We start from the raw sequence: 21,077 nt of genomic DNA, 5'->3' as shown, positions 1-21,077 counted from the left end.
ACTCAAAGCAGTGGTGTTCACAAAGCGCAGCGATGCAATCAAAGGGTCTTAATTTTTCTTTTCCTATATTTTTTCTTCATATCCTTTATCTGCAATGTTGATTTGGACAGAATTTAGTTAGGAACAAAAGTTTTGCATTTTTCACGACAGTTGCATACATACAGGAATTCAATAAAAAGCCCCCTATTTTTCTGATAAACAGTGCAGTGCAATGTGGAATGCCCTACAACTGTGGTTCAATTACTCAACTGACACTCAAGAAGGAAAGACTGATGAGCTAGTACGGCCTTAGCAGTTCTACCACTTAAAGGGTTAATAAAGAACTTAGAATTTTTTCTTGTCCTGAAGTAATTTTACCTGATGTATTTTCTTTCCAACATACTCTATTTAATTCATATACTCCTATCACAGTGCCGATGTATACAGAGATCCCAATTCTATTCTATAATTAAATCACCTAAACCCTAAGGTGGTTTAGGTTCAATGAAGTTAGGCACATACATGAAAATAATACCGCCCCGGCATTAGCCGGCCATTCATCACATCCCCCGGCGCGGTGGGAACGCATTTGGAAGGCAGCCACGCAGTACAGCCAGACCGCGGTGGGGGGCGGGGTCTCTCCGAGGGCGGGAGTGCGGCAGCCAATCAGAGGCGGCAGGCGGGCTTCCCGCCTTCAGGTCGCTCCTGAGGTACACGCTGCCTGTGCCGTCGGTCGTGGTTCGTGGGGCCGGTGTGAGGCAGCGAGACGTTTCGAAGGAAGCAGCAGTAAAACGCGGTCTGCCTTTCCTTCCGACAGGGGTTTCCCCTCTGTGTCTGCTCCATCTGCTCTTACACCGCTGTTCACGTTTTAGTTAGGTTTTGTTGTTGTTTGGTGTGGTTTTGTGTTGTTGTTTTTTTTTTGTGGGTTTTTGTTTTCCTTTCCCTGGAACCAGCATTCCCTGTCCAAGCTACTTCCAAGCAAGCAACGAGCTCCTAATTATATTTTCCTTATTAGTCTCTGTTCCTTTCATAGCTGGATTTTTTTCTGATGCTGTTACCTAATGCCTAATAATGTTACTGATAACTACTGTCAGCCTTCAGTCCCAACCTTCCCCTGTGGCCCTACAATTCAAGCTGGCAATGTTTCATTTGCATCAGACACTGCTTGGATAGGATTCTCTTATTACCTGTAAATTTATTTAAGAACAGGTACTCCTACCTTGTACATACGTGAGCAGTCACATGATATATCTGTTCTTGTGCTCCTAGTTACATCAGAATCCCTAATTAATTTAGAGACTTGGTGTTCTAACAGGACCTCTTGCTTGCTTATAACTAGCCCATGTGATTCCTTTTGGCTTTTAAAACTGAAGGAGTGGGGAAAAAATCCCCCAGTATACACATTGGTCAGTGAAAAATTAGGTTTAGATAGCTAAGCTACAATCTTTGAATCAGAATCCATAAGATATAAAGAAATCTGTTCAATCAGTTCAACAATTAAATCTGTTAAATTCTCAGAATCACCACTTAGGGGAGGTAACTAGGACTGCTTACATTCCCCCAAAGGGCAGAAGGGTTTTCTGTGATCTGCTAGAGGCGTAGTGGGAAGGGAGGGAAAGAGGAGGGGGAAGAGAGGAAAGGCGAGTGGAAGAACAGCAGAGGAGAGGCAGAAGGCAGAGAGGGAGAGGAGAGAAAATGGCACTTTTGCACTAGATCAGATGCCTGTGGTCACTGGTTCATCTGCTAACATCCTTGCAAAGGAGGAATACCAAATACTTTTCTAAAGGAAGTTCAGTTCCAGGTGTATATGTTAGAAGAAGTTCAGTAATTATTCTCGTTGAACCTTTATTTCAGTCTTCTCATTCAACTCTTTTATATAAGAACTTTTAAACTAATCCTTTCTCTGAATTTCTTTTAGGCAAGTGTTGGAAAAACCGCAAAACAGGAGGGATGTTTGCAGCTTTAAAGTATCACTCAACAGACTATTTGTATGAGGTGCAGTTTTATAATTTCTCGTATTATTCTGAAAGAACTATGTTGGTAATTTAAAAGATTCAATATGCCTTAAAAAGTGGAGAACTCATGTCTTAGAAATTGTATTTAAGTGAGGTTGTTGAACTGTGCTGTTGCTGCTGTAACAGTAAGTTGGTTACCTTTTTTTAATAGAAAGTTAAAGTGCAATTTTGCCGAAACAGTAGAGCGTGTTTCATTTTTATGGATTGTCTGTTGCATTTATGACTGTGTTTCATCGCCTGTTACTCAGAGCTTCCTTTGGAGTGTGCACTATGTCTTCTAATGCATACAATTCAATTAGTTACCTTTTTGGAGAACTAATTCAATTTTCTAGTTATTTTTATGTGTTCTAGAACAATACTACAAATCATTGTATTCCTACTAAAGATAGGATTTGTATGTTACAGATGAAATTTATGTTGTGCAAAGCAGATGTTTTTGATGTCTACAATGAATCTCATGCTTTTATTTATATTGATCTGTGATGACATAAAAAAGACGTTTATCAAGTTCTGCTTTCTTTCCATCTGCATCTGTGTGATGTTACCAGTTGCTTATCATTTGGTGCACTGTCCTTTCTTATTGAGGATTTACTTGTTTACATTTTCAAATAAATCATATGAGTCATATAAAAAAAATGCTTAAGCAGAGCGCTACTTTGGGATACTTCTAGTGTGCAAGTAGAAGAATGAGGTCATGAGACATGATACCTTCAAGAAATCAGGAAGAGTGCAAGTACACTCTCAAGTAGGCCTGGCACATAGCTGGAGAAATGTAGCTCTGAACAGGTCTAGAATAGTACAAATATTTGCAGGTAGACTGAGATCCATGCTATGCAGTACCTTTCCTCAGATTGCAGAAGGTATTCTCCATAACATCTCTGTGCCTACTGCTTTCTTAGAATGTAGCATTTTAATTCCAACAGCATTTCAATTTGCATTTCAGTATTTGTGTGAATTTTTGTAGCAGAATTTATAAATTCAACTTATTTTTTAAAAGGACGCCATATGTGCAGACAGCCCTAGGATGTATTTGCTCCATTTTGCAAATGTCAGCAATTGAAAATAAATTTAATTCTAGGCTATTAAGCTGAAGGTATCCTTAGCAGAACTGCATACTGGTGTTAACAATTTCTTTCTGATCCCTGACACTTTATTGCTTGCATTTACTGTTCAGCAGTTTCTACTTAAAACTCTAGCAGCTGGTTTATCTTTAACCTCAGAGTGCTGCAAGAACTGTTATGTCACAGTCGTTATAGCTTGTTTTAGAGACAGGAAAGGTCATGATCAGCTCTATTCTGTGATCTGTGCCAGGAAGTTCACTAGCTGTCCTTCACTTTATGGCAAATGTGGCTGTATTAATAATAACTTCAATAGAGATTACTTAAGCTGATATATGGCCAGACTGAGTTCCAGTTGATTGTTTCTGCCATCTTTATTCAGAATTAATAGAGAAGATCCCTGAATAAACATAGTGTTTTACCTTAGACAAAAAAAAAAAAGTTATTACATCGATATGGTGCTTAAAATTTTTTGCAAGGGTTTTCTAAAGAGAAGATGGCATAATGGCAATCTTTTTTTTTCACCTGTTTCTTAGGATTGGCTGTCATTAGCAATTCTGACAATTTAAAATATCTGACAGGATTAAACTGAAAAGGAAAAAGAAGTTATAATTATAACCTTTGAGAGAACTGAGTTTTATGTTCTCTGAATAATTGAGGGCTAATGTTACATTCCATGTCTTTTCCCCTTCTTATCTCTCCCACTTTCTTTTTCTGTATTCTATCTTAGCCAATTCAGGAAGGTTTCCAAAAGTGTAGCTGACAGCATAGTTCTGGTAGTAATGCAGGTCAGTGACCAATCTTTAGTTTGTCATCTGGGATGTCTAACTGTACAAACTGTAACAGGTTTGACAGCATATGCAGAAACAGATGGACATCGCCTCAACCTGAAGCAACAGAATTGGTCAGGCCATGACTAAGAGCTGGAGGAATTTTCTGGTCTTACATGTAACACTTTCCCACATTTCTGTAGTTAGATGTCTTTTCCAATATGCCTTTTGTAGAACAGAGTTTTGGACAACAGTTTCTTCCTAGACTATAAGCTTGTCAAATCCAAACCCCCTATGTAAGTATTATTTTTCTCAGCTTTCTAAAATCACAGATTTTTCTGGAGTTCTGTACTGTTTATACAATAATGCATGTAGAAATTTTGACAAAATAATTTCTGGACATTTTATTGAAAATGGTCTTGAATGAGAAGCCAGCATAGTTGACATATAGTTGAACTGTTAAATTCTAGGATTTAGTAGGAAAACACAACTATGTTTTCCTGCTATATTTAATGAACATAAAACGAGTCACTAACTAATAATAACAAAATAATAATAACCAATATCAAAAGTAGCCTTTTGTTATTTCATAATGGCACATGAAAAGAGAGGCTTTAGAATGTTTGGGCACTTACAGCCACCATGGTTGGAGTAATGTTAAATCCTTTCTAGTTAGCTTATGCACACATGTACTTGTTCTGGAGGCCAGTGCAAATGATGATGATAATCACCCTTGACTGCATAAGCAAAGTTTAGGTTGGTATAGCTGAGCATATGCCAAGTTTTGCCTATTTAGAACTGTAGATTAAAAGTTAAATATCAGATCTGGCAAATATTAATATCTTTGTTTGGACTGTGTGCTAGTTTCACAGAAACATAAAACTTAGACATAAAATACGTTTTAGTAGTTGACACTTGAAAACAGTGGGACCAAAGATGTAGTGCACAAAAAGAAGACAAATGCAAGTGTGTCTCATAATCTTATCACATGCCTGTTTTTGTGTGTGCAGAGTGTGGCAAGGCAAAAATATACCATCTGTAGATTGTCACTTTGCTTTCCTACCCATTTAAGACAACATGAAAAGTATCATCTGACTGGACTTCTTGCTCATGATAAGTACAGGAGGCCCTGGACAAAAGGTAATTTGTCTGGTTTAGTTTAAATTCACTGCATAGTGACAGAAAAGTTTCTGTTTGGGCATGATATAATGTAGTATGATATGAAAATATATATTTCCAGAAGTAGCAGTCATATAGCATTTGAAAGTAAGATTTGTTCATCGCCTAAGCAGAAATTGATAGCTAATGGATATTTATTTGTGTGTCGTGCTACAAATGAGGGCAGTATTTGATCAGATTGTCAAAATCTCTGTAAAACATCCTGCTGAATTAATCAAATGCACAACAGCATGTCTCCTGACATGTGTAAGAAAATTGTCTAAATAAGTAATGAAAAGAGCTGTACAGTTGGGAGAGTTCTGGAAGATGATGCTGAAATTTAAAAAAAAAATGGGTATTTACAAGCACAGAGGTAAACATACATGAATTTAGATAAAAATATTTGCATATTTCTGGTGTATTTTCATTCACTTGAAAACAGTAGAAGCAACGGTCTTTGCCTCTTCTATATATGTTAGCTGCAGTTTAACCTTTGCAATAATTTGATTTATACTTAAAAGTGATTTTATTATTTTATTATTTTTTTATGTGATTCTTTTTCATCCATTTCTTTCTCAGTTACTTCAGCACAGAATGTGATTGCTGTTTCAGTATTGGATCAGTGGAAGAAAAATTTATCTGTGGAGGATTTTGTGGAAAAGTCAGTAACCCTATCTTTAAAGCATATATGTTTTCTTTAATATCATTCAGCTACTTTGTGAGTGATAAGTTAGTGATAACAGAAGATGGAAATGTCTTCTGGTGGTACCAACTGGACACTGTAGTGGAGCTGTTCTAGGATACAGCTTAAAGATGACTTATTTACTAAAAGTAGTACTTATGAGGGCAGTTTTGAAAGTACTGCCTCCTGTTTTGTGGTTTTTGCCCAAAATGCCATAGGTATTGGTGGTATCACAGTGCAGACTGAACCTTCTGCCAACATTGTTACATTTTGTTGTTTTGTGATGGATGGCAGCAGAGGACAGTCTGACAAAAAGGTCTTCTGACATAGAGGTGTGTATGAAGCAAAGGTGTGGAATTGGTTCCCTCGTGCAAAAAAAATTTAAAAAAAGACACCCACTGATGTCCTTCAACTTCTGCTGAATGTTTATGGAGACCAAACAGTGGATGTGAGCACAGTGAGCAGTGGATGGTATATTTCACAAGCAAACTTGCTGAGAGTGCACTTAATCCCACTATCCAAATGATTGATAAAATTATTGAAGAGGATTAGTCCCAAAATGGACCCCTAGGGGGCACCACTTGTGACTGGCCTGTACTTGGACATAGAGCCATTGACCACATCTCAGCAGCTCGCTTAGCTGTGATTTAATAAAATAACACTCTCATTTGGCACAGTGTTCAAAGTTCTATGGATTTTCAAAGGCTTATACCTCATTTAAGTTTGGACATTTATTGTTGTCAGTACCACCCAGTTATCACTCCTGAGCTGTACTACTTGTACTTGCAAAACAACTTTAGAACTGTGCTGCATTGTGAAATGTTTTGGGGAAAAAAAAAAAAGTAGCAGATACTCCTCTCTATCACTGGCTAAACATGAAGGTTAATGCTGAAATTAAGAGATGCACTCTGTACTCTATACTGATGCCATTTATGTGATTAACCTCCAGAAGGCTATTAAATGGCAAGACTGTGTAGTGCGACAGGTTAGTAGAATTCTGTGTAAATCAACAGGATGAACTAATGAGGAATTTGTTGTCCGAAATTAGAATATTAGTAACAGCATTAACAATATACATATATTACATAACAATATTAGTAACAACATTAGAGGGAGATCACACGCGTGGCAACATGGGGATCAGACCCAGCCAGCACGGGTTCACCAGGGGCAGGTCATGCTTGTCCAACCTCATCTCCTTCTATGACTGGGTGACCAGACAGGTAGATGAGGGAAAGGCTGTTGATGTAGTCTACCTGGACTTCAGCAAGGCCTTTGACACGGTCTCCCACAGTATTCTCCTGAGGAAACTGGCAGCCCATGGTGTGGACAGGTTCACTCTTCTCTGGGTGGAGAACTGGCTGGAGGGCCGTGCCCAGAGGGTAGTGGTTAATGGAGTTAAGTCCAGCTGGCGTCCTGTTACGAGTGGTGTCGCCCAAGGGTCAGTTTTGGGGCCCATCTTGTTTCATATCTTTATTGATGACCTAGATGAGGGGATTGAGTGTACCCTCAGTAAGTTTGCAGATGACACCAAGTTGGGAGGATGTGTCAAACTGCCTGAGGGTAGGGAGGCCCTTCAGAGGGATTTGGATAGGCTGAACAGCTGGGCTGAGCTCAATGGGATGAGGTTCAATAAGGCCAAGTGCCGGGTCCTGCACTTTGGCCACAATAACCCCATGCAGTGCTATAGGCTTGGGGCAGAATGGCTTGAAGAATGTAGAGAGGAAAAGGACCTGGGGGTGTTGGTTGATGCTCGGCTTAACATGAGCCAGCAGTGTGCCCAGGTGGCCAAGAAGGTCAACAGCATCCTGGCCTGTATTAGAAATAGTGTAGCCAGCAGGAGCAGGGAGGTGATCATCCCCCTGTGCTCAGCTCTGGTACGGCCGCACCTCGAGTACTGTGTTCAGTTTTGGGCCCCTCAGTACAAGAAGGACATTGAGGCCCTGGAGCGTGTTCAGAGAAGGGCAACAAAACTGGTGAGGGGTCTGGAGCACAAGTCTTATGAGGAGAGGCTGAGGGAGCTGGGATTGTTTAGTCTGGAGAAAAGGAGGCTCAGAGGAGACCTTATTGCACTCTACCACTTCCTGAGGGGGGGTTGTGGTGAGGAGGGGGTGGGCCTCTTCTCCCTGATAAATAATGACAGGACGAGAGGGAATGGCCACAAGTTGCGCCGGGGAAGATTTAGATTAGACCTGAGGAAACATCTTTTTTCTGAAAGAGTGGTCAGGCACTGGAATGGCCTGCCTAGGGAGGTGGTTGAGGCACCATCCCTAGCGCTGTTCAAGAAGTGTTTAGATGAGGTGCTAAGGGATTTGATTTAGTAGTTCACTGGGTAGGGATAGTGATAGGAGGATGGTTGGACTAGATGATCTTGTAGGTCCTTTCCAACCTTATGAACCTATGAACCTATGAGCTATTATATGCAAGCAGAAAGCCTGGATTCTTCAGAAGCGTCAGCACCATCTGTCAGAGTCAGTTTATAGTTCATTCAATGCATGTAGATAACGTAGCTTTAAAATAGCTGTATTTTAATTAGAAATTACAAATATTTTATCCAGTGTATAGTTAATGCAGAACTGTGATTTTTAAAAAAATGTTGTCTAATGACTCCTATTTATTTGGTCACCAGCTTCTCTCTCTGTCAGATAGTATTAACACTGACATCAGTTCAAAGAGAGACAAGAAAATGAGATGTTTTTACTTCTTCAGTTATACTGCGTTTCACCTTCAGCAGTTGCTGCTGTGCATGTAATTTCTGTAGGATATATGAAAGATACATATACATTCAACCCAGCAGCTTTTTCGATCATAAGTGCTATGACATGAGTAATTTTGATGCTTTTTTTCTAGCCATTGTCCTTTGATGAATTTAATGCTGAGATTAAATTTGAAGAGTTTTATCTTGGGAGAGAATTAAATATGTAAATTGGCAGTTGAGTTTTGTATTTATATTTGAATAATGATAACAACTCTATAATTGTTATGACCAACTACAGTGACTATGAAAGCTCTTATTTTTGTGAATGCCTTTGGTACGCTCAGGAGTCAAGGGTGCTATGGAAATTTCTTACAGTTGTTCAAGTACTGGAATGTTTTTATTGCTTTTTAGGAAACCAATCAGTTCTGTAGGGTTTCTTATCAATAATGAATTAATGGAAGTTATTCCAAGTTCAAATCCCAATTCTCAGACTGACACAGAAACACATTATTTACTTGAGAAGGTTGTTTGTAAGGATGTATCAACTGAAGAGAAATATTTGAAGGCTGACTGTGCCAGTGAACTTAAGGAACAGTGGCAAGGTAAGGTGTTTAATATTTTCTAACTTTTTACAAAACTTAGCTTGTAAACTTCCTTTTTTTATTATTTTTTTGTTTATGACTAATGGATCGTGGAAGAGATAGTTTGGGTGATCGCATTACTTGCAATTGCAGAAGTTGTGACCGTTTAAGAGAGATTTTTTTTCCAATGGAGAAGCAGAGCTGGACAGGTCATAATAGCACATGGCAGAAAGTGAATTCAAAGTATCACAATAAATAGATCTTGTTAGGCATTGGTCAAAATGCTAATGGTCCTTTGTACTTCAATAAAGTTAGATCTCTGAGTCATATACTTCTAGCATATCAAAGGTGACAAAGAATCGAGCAGTTTCTGTTTTGTTCCTGGGATTAAGGTATTTCAAATTGGGTAGTGTGCCTTTGTGTTTTCAAAAATGTTCTGAGCCCTGCTGGGTACAATTCATTCTGATCGCAGAAACAAAATGTTGAGAATTTTTTTATTTGAGTATTATGACATATTATTCTGAACTATCAGATTTTGTTGTTGTCTATCAGTAAATTAGATTACAATAGGGAAGCGAAGTAACTTAATCATTTACTTGGGCCGCTACACAGACACATAGAGGGCACAAGTGGTTCTTGTTGTGAGGTTGTACAAGATAATATTTACTAGGGAAATAACAATACAACTGTTTTACAGTTAGTAATTCTTAGTTCATTTCCTTAAGCAAGTAGTTGATTTTCATCCAGATATGCAGTATGTAACAGAATATTTCAGTCATTAATGAAGTTCTCTATATTATGTGGATTGCTCCGAAAGTAATGTCTCCTGTTTCTGTGGAAATTACAAAAACTACAAAGAGCAAAGTAACACTTTTTGATAGAGCAAACTGAGCTACAAAACACTGTTTTGTCAGCCTGTCCCTCTGCTATCTGTTGCATGACAATGTAGTGGAATATTGGTGGGAAGGTTCAGCGTGTATGCACTGCCATGTCATCGTCATCCACCTCTGACCTTGTGCAAGAACATAGTAAAGTAGGAGGCATTACTTTCAGAGCAGCCCTCGTATTTGTCTACAGAGAATAAAAAGAATTTGTGTGCTTTCACATACTTCAACTCATAACTTTTTGGAAACAAGCCTCTCAATGGAGATAAATTGCTATGGGAAGGAGGAGTCCCTACAGAAAAAAAGAATCTTTTTTTAATTTTATTTTTGTTTGTTTTTGCTTTGCTTTGGTTTGCTTTTTTTGGGGGGGTTGTTGTTGTTTTTTTTTTTTTTTGAGGATTTACAGATAATTATTGTACTTAAACAGAAGTAAGGAAGCAAACTTAAAGTACTCTATTATCTTTTTATGAGAGGACATTGTCAACAGTTTGCAGGCCTGTTTGGTCCAGTTTCATGACTAATAAGAAATGGGAAAGGGTAGGAACATGAGCCTAAAACAAAACAGCAGCAATGGTCTGAGAAGGAAAGCTAATTTACTAAATATAAGAATGCAAGAATAGCACAATATAGCACAATATAATTGGAATTGAAGCTAATAAATCAAATAAAATGAGAGTGTCCAAAACCATAATGCTGAAGGCGAGACGGCTAGGGAGCAGAAATGAGCAGAAAAGGAAAAGGAGACATCTTATGTCCTGCAAATAGTTTTATATTTCCCTCTGAATGGAAAACAGAAACAGAGCAGTGAATAGTCCTCTGCGGTACCTAGTTCTTCTCTTCTGAGACAGATATATTTGGAACTATTGAAAATCCACAGAGCTGGAGCATTAACTCTTAAACTCCCAGTGTCCTATGTTGTGATGTGGAATACTGGTAACAAAAATCATTAAACCATGACAGACATCAGGCTATTCACTAGTCTTTTGACAAGCTTATTGAAATAGTTGATTAACAGTTACCTATCAACATAAACATGGCATTACTTCAAGAAATTTTTATTAACTATTGTCAAATTGAAGAAGGAAATCTTTGCCAAAGGCTGATCGGTGAGGGAAGTGTTTATTCAAACAATTTTTATATTTCTAATTTTGAAAGATTTTAAAGCTATTTAGCGTCAGTGAAGACCTAATTGATGCTGACTAGTCTGTTGGCAGCATAAAACCATCTAAGTTTTCAGAAAAAGAATGAAGATATATACAGTGAATACCAAAACACAGAAATTTACTCATAGATTAATGTTACTAGAACTGGAATGTTAAGAGTGATGCTGTGTGCCTTGACTGGAAAAAGTGAATAGTGTTAAATTAAGAAAGAACATGATAGAGAATTTGAAATTATAATTGATAAATTCAATTAAAGTGTAATTCTAAATATATTTCCAGATATTTTTATTTTTTCTACCAGCCTGTGTGTAACAAAATATTTAATACAAATAATACAATAACAAAATTCCTGCTAATGTAAGTTCAGAATAAATTAAAGTCATTAATTTCTTCTTTCATGAAAACATCATCATTTCTTAACCCCTATATATATAGTTTTTTGGGTTTTTTTTTTCCGTAAGTTTATCATGGTTGCAGAACTAGTGAATCCACATTTCCTTTTAGATGTAATGGACATATTGCCTCATTACTGCCTGTTGAAATGTATGAGCCTGTTACAAATTGCATTGAACTAAGTTACTCAGCCAAAACCTACCTCAAAAGACCCTTATGATACTTGATAATGCAAAGGGAATGAAAATAAAGTAGCTTTTCTTCCCAATGAGTGTTACGTGAAAGCAAAGGAAAAAAAAACTGAAGAAAATCAAAACTTATTGGTTGGACCACTGGAAATCTATACTAAGTTGCATTTGAAACTTTAAAACTCTAAAGTATTTAAATTAAGAAATCATTGTTGCTTTGCTAGTATCTATAGCATTTGGACTGTCGTTAAACAATTCTTCTGATCATTCTTTTTCTTATTTTTCTTCAGATCTACATGTTGGAGATGAATTTGTTTTTGTTGATAATCTCAAAAGCTATTGTAAAAAACTTCCTAATTTGTCTACGCTTCTGGGCAGACTAAAATTTTTTTGTGTGAGGGATCCTCTTTTAGATTCTGAAGGACAGAATTTAACAGAAGAGAACATTTTTAGGTATCTACAAATTGAGTAACATTAAATATAAATACTAACTTTTAAGTAAAGCCATTAACAGTTTAACGTATTTCATATATTAACTTTTTATCTAATTGAACAAGTAAATATTTCAGCTTTTCTTCTCCCATAATAAAAATTAACAGGATAAAATTTATATATACTATTTAAAACAATGTGAATAAATGAAGTCATGTCATTAGTACATTTTGTAAGTATTAATTGTGCTCAGGAATTTAGCCTTTGCTAGAAGAATGTCCATTTTCAAGAGATCTCATGTTCCTTGTGGCTTGACTCCTCAGTAAAATTCCATTAAATTTAGTTGAGTCATGATTTTACTCATGCTTCCATATTCCTTCTTTCCCTCCTCTCTGTCATGCTGTCTGTAAAGCCATTATTTTACCCCCCTGAGTTGCAGTTTTCAACTTTCAATATTATTGTTCTGGTTTTCTTGTTTTCATGCTGTTTGTTTGGTTGAATTTAATTGGAAGGCATCAATATCAGGGATCTGAGCAAATTGGATCATGAAAACATTTAAGGTATATTCAGAATGTGTTCAATATTTTCTGAATATATTAATCTATGTATATACATTCCTGAGGTCTGGCTAAATTTTATGCTGATTCACTCCATGCAAGCAAGGTGAAGTAGAATTTAGCTAATTTAATTGCACTTACATAACAACAGGACAAGGATGAGTTATTTTCCTGTTTATTTGGAACATATTATTCCAGTGAGTGCTAGACCTAAGGCATTGTGCATTTGTAGAATTTAGTAAATTTCCTCAAGAAAATGTAATCCAAATTCCCCTATAACTTTCAGAAGTAACAGTCACATGGGAAAAAATACCTGTGTGAACTTTTAGAAAACTATCTCTGACCTGGTGATGCACAGCCAGCAAGGCACCAAATATATCATGGAGGGCACCCCAGTCGCCTAGTAGTGCACCCAGGGAGACTCATGTAGATGAAGATCCATTTAGACAAATTTCATATTATTGTAAAGTTAGATGATTATCTCAAAGCTAGACATGGATCTAATTTTACTCTTCAATCTACAGTTTTACTCTACAAAGTGAGTGCCAGGGGTGTATGAAAAAGCTGTCCCCCTAGAAGAGTCATTCTTTTCATAGTTTTACCACCCTACAAAGGCCACAAGAGGCAGGTCCAATGAACAGGTTTCTTTCTGCCTGGAAAATCTTTAGCCCTGTCATTGTATTGTTGCTTTAAATGGATAGTAACACTCTGACTCTTACTTGCCATTTTAGAATATTCATAAGTTCATAAGTTCATAAGGTTGGAAAGGACCTATAAGATCATCTAGTCCAACCATCCTCCTATCACTATCTCTACCCAACTACTAAATTAAGTCCTTTAGCACCTCATCTAAACGCTTCTTGAACAGCGCTAGGGATGGTGCCTCAACCACCTCCCTAGGCAGGCCATTCCAGTGCCTGACCACTCTTTCAGAAAAGAAATGCTTCCTGAGGTCTAATCTAAATCTTCCCTGGCGCAACTTGTGGCCATTCCCTCTCGTCCTGTCATTACTTATCAGGGAGAAGAGGCCTACCCCCTCCTCACCACAACCCCCCTTCAGGAAGTGGTAGAGTGCAATAAGGTCTCCTCTGAGCCTCCTCTTCTCCAGACTAAACAATCCCAGCTCCCTCAGCCGCTCCTCATAAGACTTGTGCTCCAGACCCCTCACCAGTTTTGTTGCCCTTCTCTGAACACGCTCCAGGACCTCAATGTCCTTCTTGTAGTGAGGGGCCCAAAACTGAACACAGTACTCGAGGTGCGGCCGTACCAGAGCTGAGTACAGGGGGATGATCACCTCCCTGCTCCTGCTGGCTACACTATTTCTAATACAGGCCAGGATGCTGTTGGCCTTCTTAGCCACCTGGGCACACTGCCGGCTCATGTTGAGCCGAGCATCAACCAACACCCCCAGGTCCTTTTCCTCTCTACATTCTTCAAGCCATTCTGCCCCAAGCCTATAGCATTGCATGGGGTTATTGTGGCCAAAGTGCAGGACCCGGCACTTGGTCTTATTGAACCTCATCCCATTTTGCTCAGCCCAGCTGTTCAGCCTATCCAAATCCCTCTGAAGGGCCTCCCTACCCTCAGGCAGTTTGACACATCCTCCCAGCTTTGTGTCATCTGCAAACTTACTGAGGGTACACTCAATTCCCTCGTCTAGGTCATCAATAAAGATATTAAACAAGATGGGCCCCAAAACTGACCCTTGGGGGACACCACTCGTTACAGGACGCCAGCTGGACTTAACTCCATTAACCACTACCCTCTGGGCACGGCCCTCCAGCCAGTTCTCCACCCAGAGAAGAGTGAACCTGTCCACACCACGGGCTGCCAGTTTCCTTAGGAGAATACTGTGGGAGTCTGTATTGTCACTTAAATCAAGGAAAATACCTTTTCCTCTTTAATAGACAGCACATTCTACTTTTTTAGTACAACAAAGAGTCCTGAAAATAAGAATGAAAAGCAACTGAAATAAAATAATATCATTGTAGTTTACAGAAATTTTGTATAAAGCATGAAATCTTATAAGAAAAACGGATCTGCAGATTTTCCAGAAAGCAAGCACTTTCACTAGTCAGGGCAGTTATAAATAGGAACAATTTTTAAAAAATAGATATTTTTTTTTCTGTAGTTTTTTTAAGACAGGTCCAAATAAGTGGTACTACTCTGTATGTAATGTATACTTCCTTGAAAAACAATTGTGTATAATTATGTTTTGTTAAAACATCCCTTGGAAGCTCCAAGCATAGATTTAGAAAAAAATACCTTTTGCCACGTATCTAGTTGTCAAAGTACTGCTAAGATTTTCAGTCTTAGATATGGACTAATCACTTGCTTTATTTTCTGACCTTTTAAAGGGGATGTTTGACTTTCCAAAATGAAATAGAAATGCTGGAGAGAAAGAAAGACTTGCAAGGAATTACGGAGGACTTCTGTACGACAGCACTAAAAGATGAAGAGGTATCACAATGTTGTCTCTGCCCTATTATTTTATTAGTGATTGCTTTATGTGTATTAATGCTTGTTTATCTGCTGGTAATTTTATTGAGGTTTTTTTATATTCGGTAAGTATACAAAGCCCCTTGCTTCTGAGGTTAGAAAAACACTCGCATTATTTGCATATTATTATTTTTTCATACAATTGTTAGGAATCTTCCATATTAAATTTTCTTACTGAAACCTGACATGTTGGTAGATTTCTGTATGTGATGTTGCACTGAGAGTAAAAATTAATTGAAATAGAAAGTCATGGTATGTCTATAGAAAAGGGGAGGCTCTAATGCATGCTCTGGAACCAAGCTTCTTTTCTGAGCAAACAAAATGAAAATCAACTTTAACTCTTTCTCTGTTTTTTAATATTCTACCAAAAAAAGATTTGGTTAAACAAATGAGGATTTTACTTGATTCAGAAATACCTTTTTAGATCCACTCTTTTTACTGCACTGGTTCATCTTGAAAAATCATACACTGTCATTTTTCTGTGTATTGATCAAGGCGTTGTGTCTGCCGTGTATATTTCATGTGTCTTCTTTCTTAAAATTTCTGAGATCAGGTTAGTTTCATTTAATTAACTATTTCAAGACTTTTTCCAAGTTAAGACTGAACAGTAATGTCAAAGGAAGTCTAAAATTTACTTACCGTTCTGTGGGGATTAATGTTTTTCAGTATTTCATGGTGTCTTATGAGTTAGAATTCTGCAAAAGCAGCAACAGCAAATCAGATTCCATTAAGAATCCATCATATTTGGAATTGAAAAAGTTATTAAATTTAGCTCCAGAAACTATGGCTGATGAAAATATGTGTGAAGGTGTGATCAAAGAAGGTGAGAGCTGGTTTTCTTAAACGCTTTACCCATTTGTTTTTACAGGCTAAACTATGCCATACCCAAATTTCAAAGTATTAGAAAGGTCTCATGAAATAGCCAAGGGGAAATGGCCTGTGCCATTTGGTTCAGTCCTCAGTTATGTTGTAAACTTGCAAGTGAACATGAAGCATGATACCTTTTTTTTCTGTTATTATGGTTATTTTATGCTATGTTTTATTATCTGTAATTAATTTTACTTTCAGAGACATCTTCAAGAAGATTGTATGTAATATATTCATGCCATATACATTACTTGAATTACATTGTAACTGCAAATGTGAAATAACATTTCTATGGGAAAAGGGGTAAATATTCCCATTGACAACAGAAATATTCTAAATGACAGTAGCAACTTCTTTAAAGCAGATTAATGAAAGTTAATAAAAGCTTTTACAGTACAGATAATTGTGACTTAATGACACTTACTGACTGTTGCACTTTTATCTGTGGAAGTACTTTGTGTGGTTAAGGGAAGAAGCCACTGCCTGGGACTTATTATTTTGAGCTGAAAAATAAAAAAAATTATAAGTAAACTTCTGCTAGTTTTGGCAAACAAGTGAGGAAAACTGCTTCTTTTTGAGGGATGCAGTTTTGAGTAAAGCTGTCATTTACTGAAGGTAGGAGCAGAACTTTAAAACAACATTTGCACAGGGCAGTTTCATATTTACTTATCTGATACATTTTAGTACATTAAATTTTACTTGTCATATTCCACTACCAAGCTAAATGCAGATGTTTGAGGATTTTGTATATAAAATAAAAAGGAATAGGTTGACATTCATTTTAGTCCTCATCCAGTAGCACAAGAATCTGCATATGCAAATGCTTAGTACACTACATTTAGGCTACCTACTTGTTGCAGAAATCATATCACTGTAGTAATAAAAAGGCTGACTGGTTCAGATGACTACTATAGTATATTGCAATTGTCTTCCAGCACCTTTAAGGGACAAGACTGGGCACTGTTCTGATCTATAAAAAATCACTGATTTGTGGCACTTGTGTTACTGAGCATAATGGTAATTTTTCATAGTGATAAATAACGAAGATCCAGCAAGGAGATTTTTTTCAATTGCTTTGACAGGAAAGATCGATAAATGATTAATTCGTGGCATCTTTTAAAATCTGTTTTCAGATCTCAAAGAAAAAATTGTGAACAAAATGGAAGTTTCCAAATACTGTCCTACTTCAGTGGTTAGGTCCAATAACAGCATAACCATGTTGGAAATCTCTGAATCTGGTAAGAAGACCTACAACCAATACTGATACTTCAAATAAATTTTTCAAGTGAATGTCTCTATATTATGTTCGTGGGTGCATGTGTGACTCAGTTACTTAAAATAAGAACATTGGCTTGGGTTATCTATTTTGTACCTTCACCATAGATGGGTAGAGGAACCATGCTCCTTTCAAGAATGCTGAAGGCTAACGACAACCAGCTCTAGGTTCTTTACATTTCTTCTGGCTAACGTTCACATTTAATTAGCCTTAGTGTGTTGTTGTTTTTTTATCTTGCAACTTATCTACTCACAGAGGTCAGAGGAAAGGGATGTCAAATTGATTACGATTTTGGAGTGAAAGAGTGCAGTTTAAAGTTTAAGTCTTTATGTAAATACATTCAAAGAATGGTGCTGTAGGACAAACCTGGGAGAAGTGCCAAGGTCAGGTGTTCCAGAGGTACAAAACTACTGGACAGGCATTTTTTTTGTCAGGTGGTTCACTAATGCTGTGTGACTGAGATGTGAAGTCAAATAGCCTCTAAAGGTGTTTTCCACAGAAATAAACTGAAAATGTTGAGGAGCTGAAACATGTAGGTTAAATCTTTGCTTTTCCTATTGTTGGAATCAGGAAATTTCATTCTGACAGACCTGCACAGAAAGTGACATTTGAAACTCATTGTGTCCTAGAAGAAGTGGTAATACTCGAATAAACAGTATTTAAATGAATAATGATTAGGATGGTTGGACTGTATGATCTTAGAGGTCTTTTCCAATGCTAATGTCTATGAATCTATAGAATTCCTCATTCTAATGTATGTTCTATCTTGCAGAAAGTCTACCCGTTTTTCTATTGGGCAGTAACATACAGTACATGTTCAATTGCTAATTCTCCTTCCAGCATTTATAAAAATTCTTAGTTGATTCTGTGTTTTCTTCAGATCCAAAACTGTACTTTTATCTCAGTCTTACTGTGATAAAAGGAAGACGGATGTCTTTCTCCTTCAAACTAATAGCTTCTTGTTCCTGACACTGTGTTGTAGAGACATTTGGATGAGAGCAATCGTACCAGCTGGAAGTGCCTGGTGTACAGGGGGTTTGACCTGGGCTTCTACGTTTTCCCATCAAGACAAAGTTAAACTTAATTTCCCTCTGGAGATTATTTCCCCTCAAGATCAACTTTAATCTGAACCCACTAAACTAGCAGCCTGTTCTTTACTTGAAGTGCTTGTGATAAGCTGAAGAAGGACTCTCGTGAATGTGGTAATAACAAGGTGGCTATGGCCATACCTAGGATCTTATCCATTCTTCCAGTATAGAGGAGTAGGCAAAACATCTTGAATTGTTTTTTAAAAGAAAGTGACATTAATAATTCTTACCAATTTGCTGGCTGAGATCTATTGAATCAGGCAAGATTCAGTCACTTCAGCTTACATGTCTTTGTTCACAGATCTGTAGGCTTGACATCTGCAGACCCAAATCTATCACTAAGACACTGCAAACAATGGAAGTTCCTATACCCAAAGTCAAATTTCAACAGAGAAACCTTAGTATTCTCCTCTTTCTTCATTTTGCTGTATGTGTTAACAGAAGCACAACATACTTGCTTAGACTCCAAGAAGAAACAGTCATAAAATAATGGCATTTTTTATCAACATTTCATTACTTATTGACCTCTCTTGCTAGTTATAGGGATTATTTTTTATAAAGGAGATGAGAGTCAAGAGAAGTCACTCATTCGTTTTTTTTTATTTGCTATTAGAAAGTAAATAACAGTCCTAAGTGTAGGCAATGTTTAACTAATGTAGTGGGTCAAAATGTTTCTGTCTCAAGGCCAGAATAATTAGATGAGAATGAATAGTAATAATGAACAGTATTGCTAAAGGAAAAATAATTGTTCTTTATGTCAGAAATCTTGCTGTCCTGAGATAAGTTCCTATCCCATTCAAGAAAAATGGTTAAATTTGTTTCTTGACACTAAAAAGAAATTAGTGAATCTGAAGTTCACAGCTGAAGTTTACTGAGCTGTTTTTGGTTCTAAGTGAGAAGGTAATTATACTATTTGGAAATCTGTTTCTTTCTTTTGCAACAACTTTAATTTCGTACTTTTTGATGTATGCTGTTTATTCTGTGATTCTCTGTCTAATGCTATCCTTCCTGCCATACAATCTGCTTGTAAATCTGGACAGCAAGCAGCCGTGAGCAGCTGTGGAGATGGCTGATTCGTAGCTTACTGGGTGCCACGTGGCCTAGCAGTGTGCTTGTGGTGATTACAGCTGCTTACAGCCTGCTCCAATGAGTAGGGAACTTGTTACAAATGTTTTCTGCATGGAGGCACTAATTTAATTCTATTTTTTCTGGATGTTCATTCTCACAGAACATGGAAGAACTGTTGGGTTTTTCTGTTTGGTTGTTTTTTGTGATCTCTGCTTTCTGGTCAAACTTAATTAACAGTACCATTAGAAGAGTGCTAGACAGATGAATACCAAGCCAATCATATAGACCTCCAATTTTAATGGAATTATTCAAAAAACGCACCAAGTTTCTAATTCTCTATAAGATTTTAATTGAAAGAAATAATCAATTAAAATATTAACATTTAATATGATTAGTAAAAAAAAGCTTGTGAAAAATGACTCATATTAGTAGCAAGCAAGTTTGTCTATACACTGTTTTTAGAAAACGGTGCTGTGATTCGTTTCAGTGGTGACACCTATAAATTAAAATGACATTAACTTTTTTTTAAAATGTACTTATTTATAAGTCTGAAATTTGTTCCTCAATTTTCTGGGTCTATTCAGTTATATGTGCACTTTTCCAGCCACCCCAAATTGTCTGATCTCTCCAATCTAAATAGTTTCACCTGTGTGGGAAATAAGAATGCCAACAGTGGTCATCATGTAACATCAAACTTCACCCATAACACCTTGTGATTTAATCCTAAGCATTGTTTTACACGGGAAGAGTAGGCAGCCAGAATTACATTACAGAATGGGTAAGGAAATGTAATGCCTGTACATTATTATATCCAAACTATCTGGGAATTAAATATGAAGTATGCCTATTTGTGTTTTATTGCTGAAGTAGTGGATTATCCCATTAAAGTATTAAAAATGTTAGTGCAGAACTTCCTCAGTGTAAAATTTCTAACTTTGTGTGTTTCATTCACATGAAGCCTTGTGAACTGCGTTAGATTTTTCTGATTTGGATGGGGTTTTATACATTCTCTAGCCAACCACATATTATATCTGAAAGCTGAAATTGAAGTACCTTTAACTCCTTTGCGCAAACAACAAAGACCACAGCTGAATTTTCTATGTGAAGGCCTTCAAGAAGAACTTAGTCCTCTTTTTGGTAACAGGTAATGAAAACTTTATAATAATAAATTATGTCATAAATACTCTAAACCATAAATCCTTAAAATTAGTGTAAAAATGGCTATTTGTGAATTGGTAGTGATGAGCACTAAGATAGTTATAAATATTTTGTCTTACAGTGTAAATAATGTGAGTTACCCCTATCTGTGCCCTTTTTCAACAGAGCTTGAAAAAAGAAACCACAGTTTCTATGGTAACTCTCTTTCTCCTAGGAGACTTGATAGACTGAATTTTTCATTGTCTATTCTCATTTTTGGAATAGACAATAGTAAATATTTATATGCAGCATGTATGTATGTGTGTGTGTATATACATATATATATATATATAAATATTTATGCATATACCAAGTATCTACATTTACCAAGAATCACCTACCAGAAGAGTTTCTGAAGAAAGTGTTTTAAGCCTTTTCGTACTGACATAGAATCAAGATGGCTTCATCCTTTCCATTTTATCTTGTTGTAAGACTAGCATTTTTTTGTCTTCCTATGTCTTTTGCTTATCCAGAAGGGCTTTAAGTACCTTTTTTGGAAGGGAGCATAATCTAGATAGAATTCT

General features: G+C 36.9%; 1 protein-coding gene across 1 annotated transcript in view; it reads left to right on the top strand.

Annotated features, from left to right (window-relative positions):
* Positions 1-1,929: 1,929 nt before the first annotated feature.
* Positions 1,930-21,077, top strand: part of SHOC1 (shortage in chiasmata 1) — a 51,386-nt gene continuing 32,238 nt past the window's right edge. The window contains exons 1-8 of the mRNA XM_065747073.1: positions 1,930-1,974; positions 4,833-4,962; positions 5,560-5,641; positions 8,772-8,962; positions 11,860-12,022; positions 14,916-15,018; positions 15,724-15,880; positions 20,371-20,500. Of these exons, the coding sequence (XP_065603145.1) occupies positions 1,930-1,974; positions 4,833-4,962; positions 5,560-5,641; positions 8,772-8,962; positions 11,860-12,022; positions 14,916-15,018; positions 15,724-15,880; positions 20,371-20,500 (1,001 nt within the window). The remainder of the gene's footprint in view (positions 1,975-4,832; positions 4,963-5,559; positions 5,642-8,771; positions 8,963-11,859; positions 12,023-14,915; positions 15,019-15,723; positions 15,881-20,370; positions 20,501-21,077) is intronic.

This window comes from Cyrtonyx montezumae, unplaced genomic scaffold (assembly GCF_038088225.1).
Source record: "Cyrtonyx montezumae isolate F1298 unplaced genomic scaffold, pur_monq_1.0 scaffold_41, whole genome shotgun sequence".
NCBI lineage: Eukaryota > Metazoa > Chordata > Aves > Galliformes > Odontophoridae > Cyrtonyx > Cyrtonyx montezumae.
This window is presented reverse-complemented; position numbering and strand designations above follow the sequence as displayed.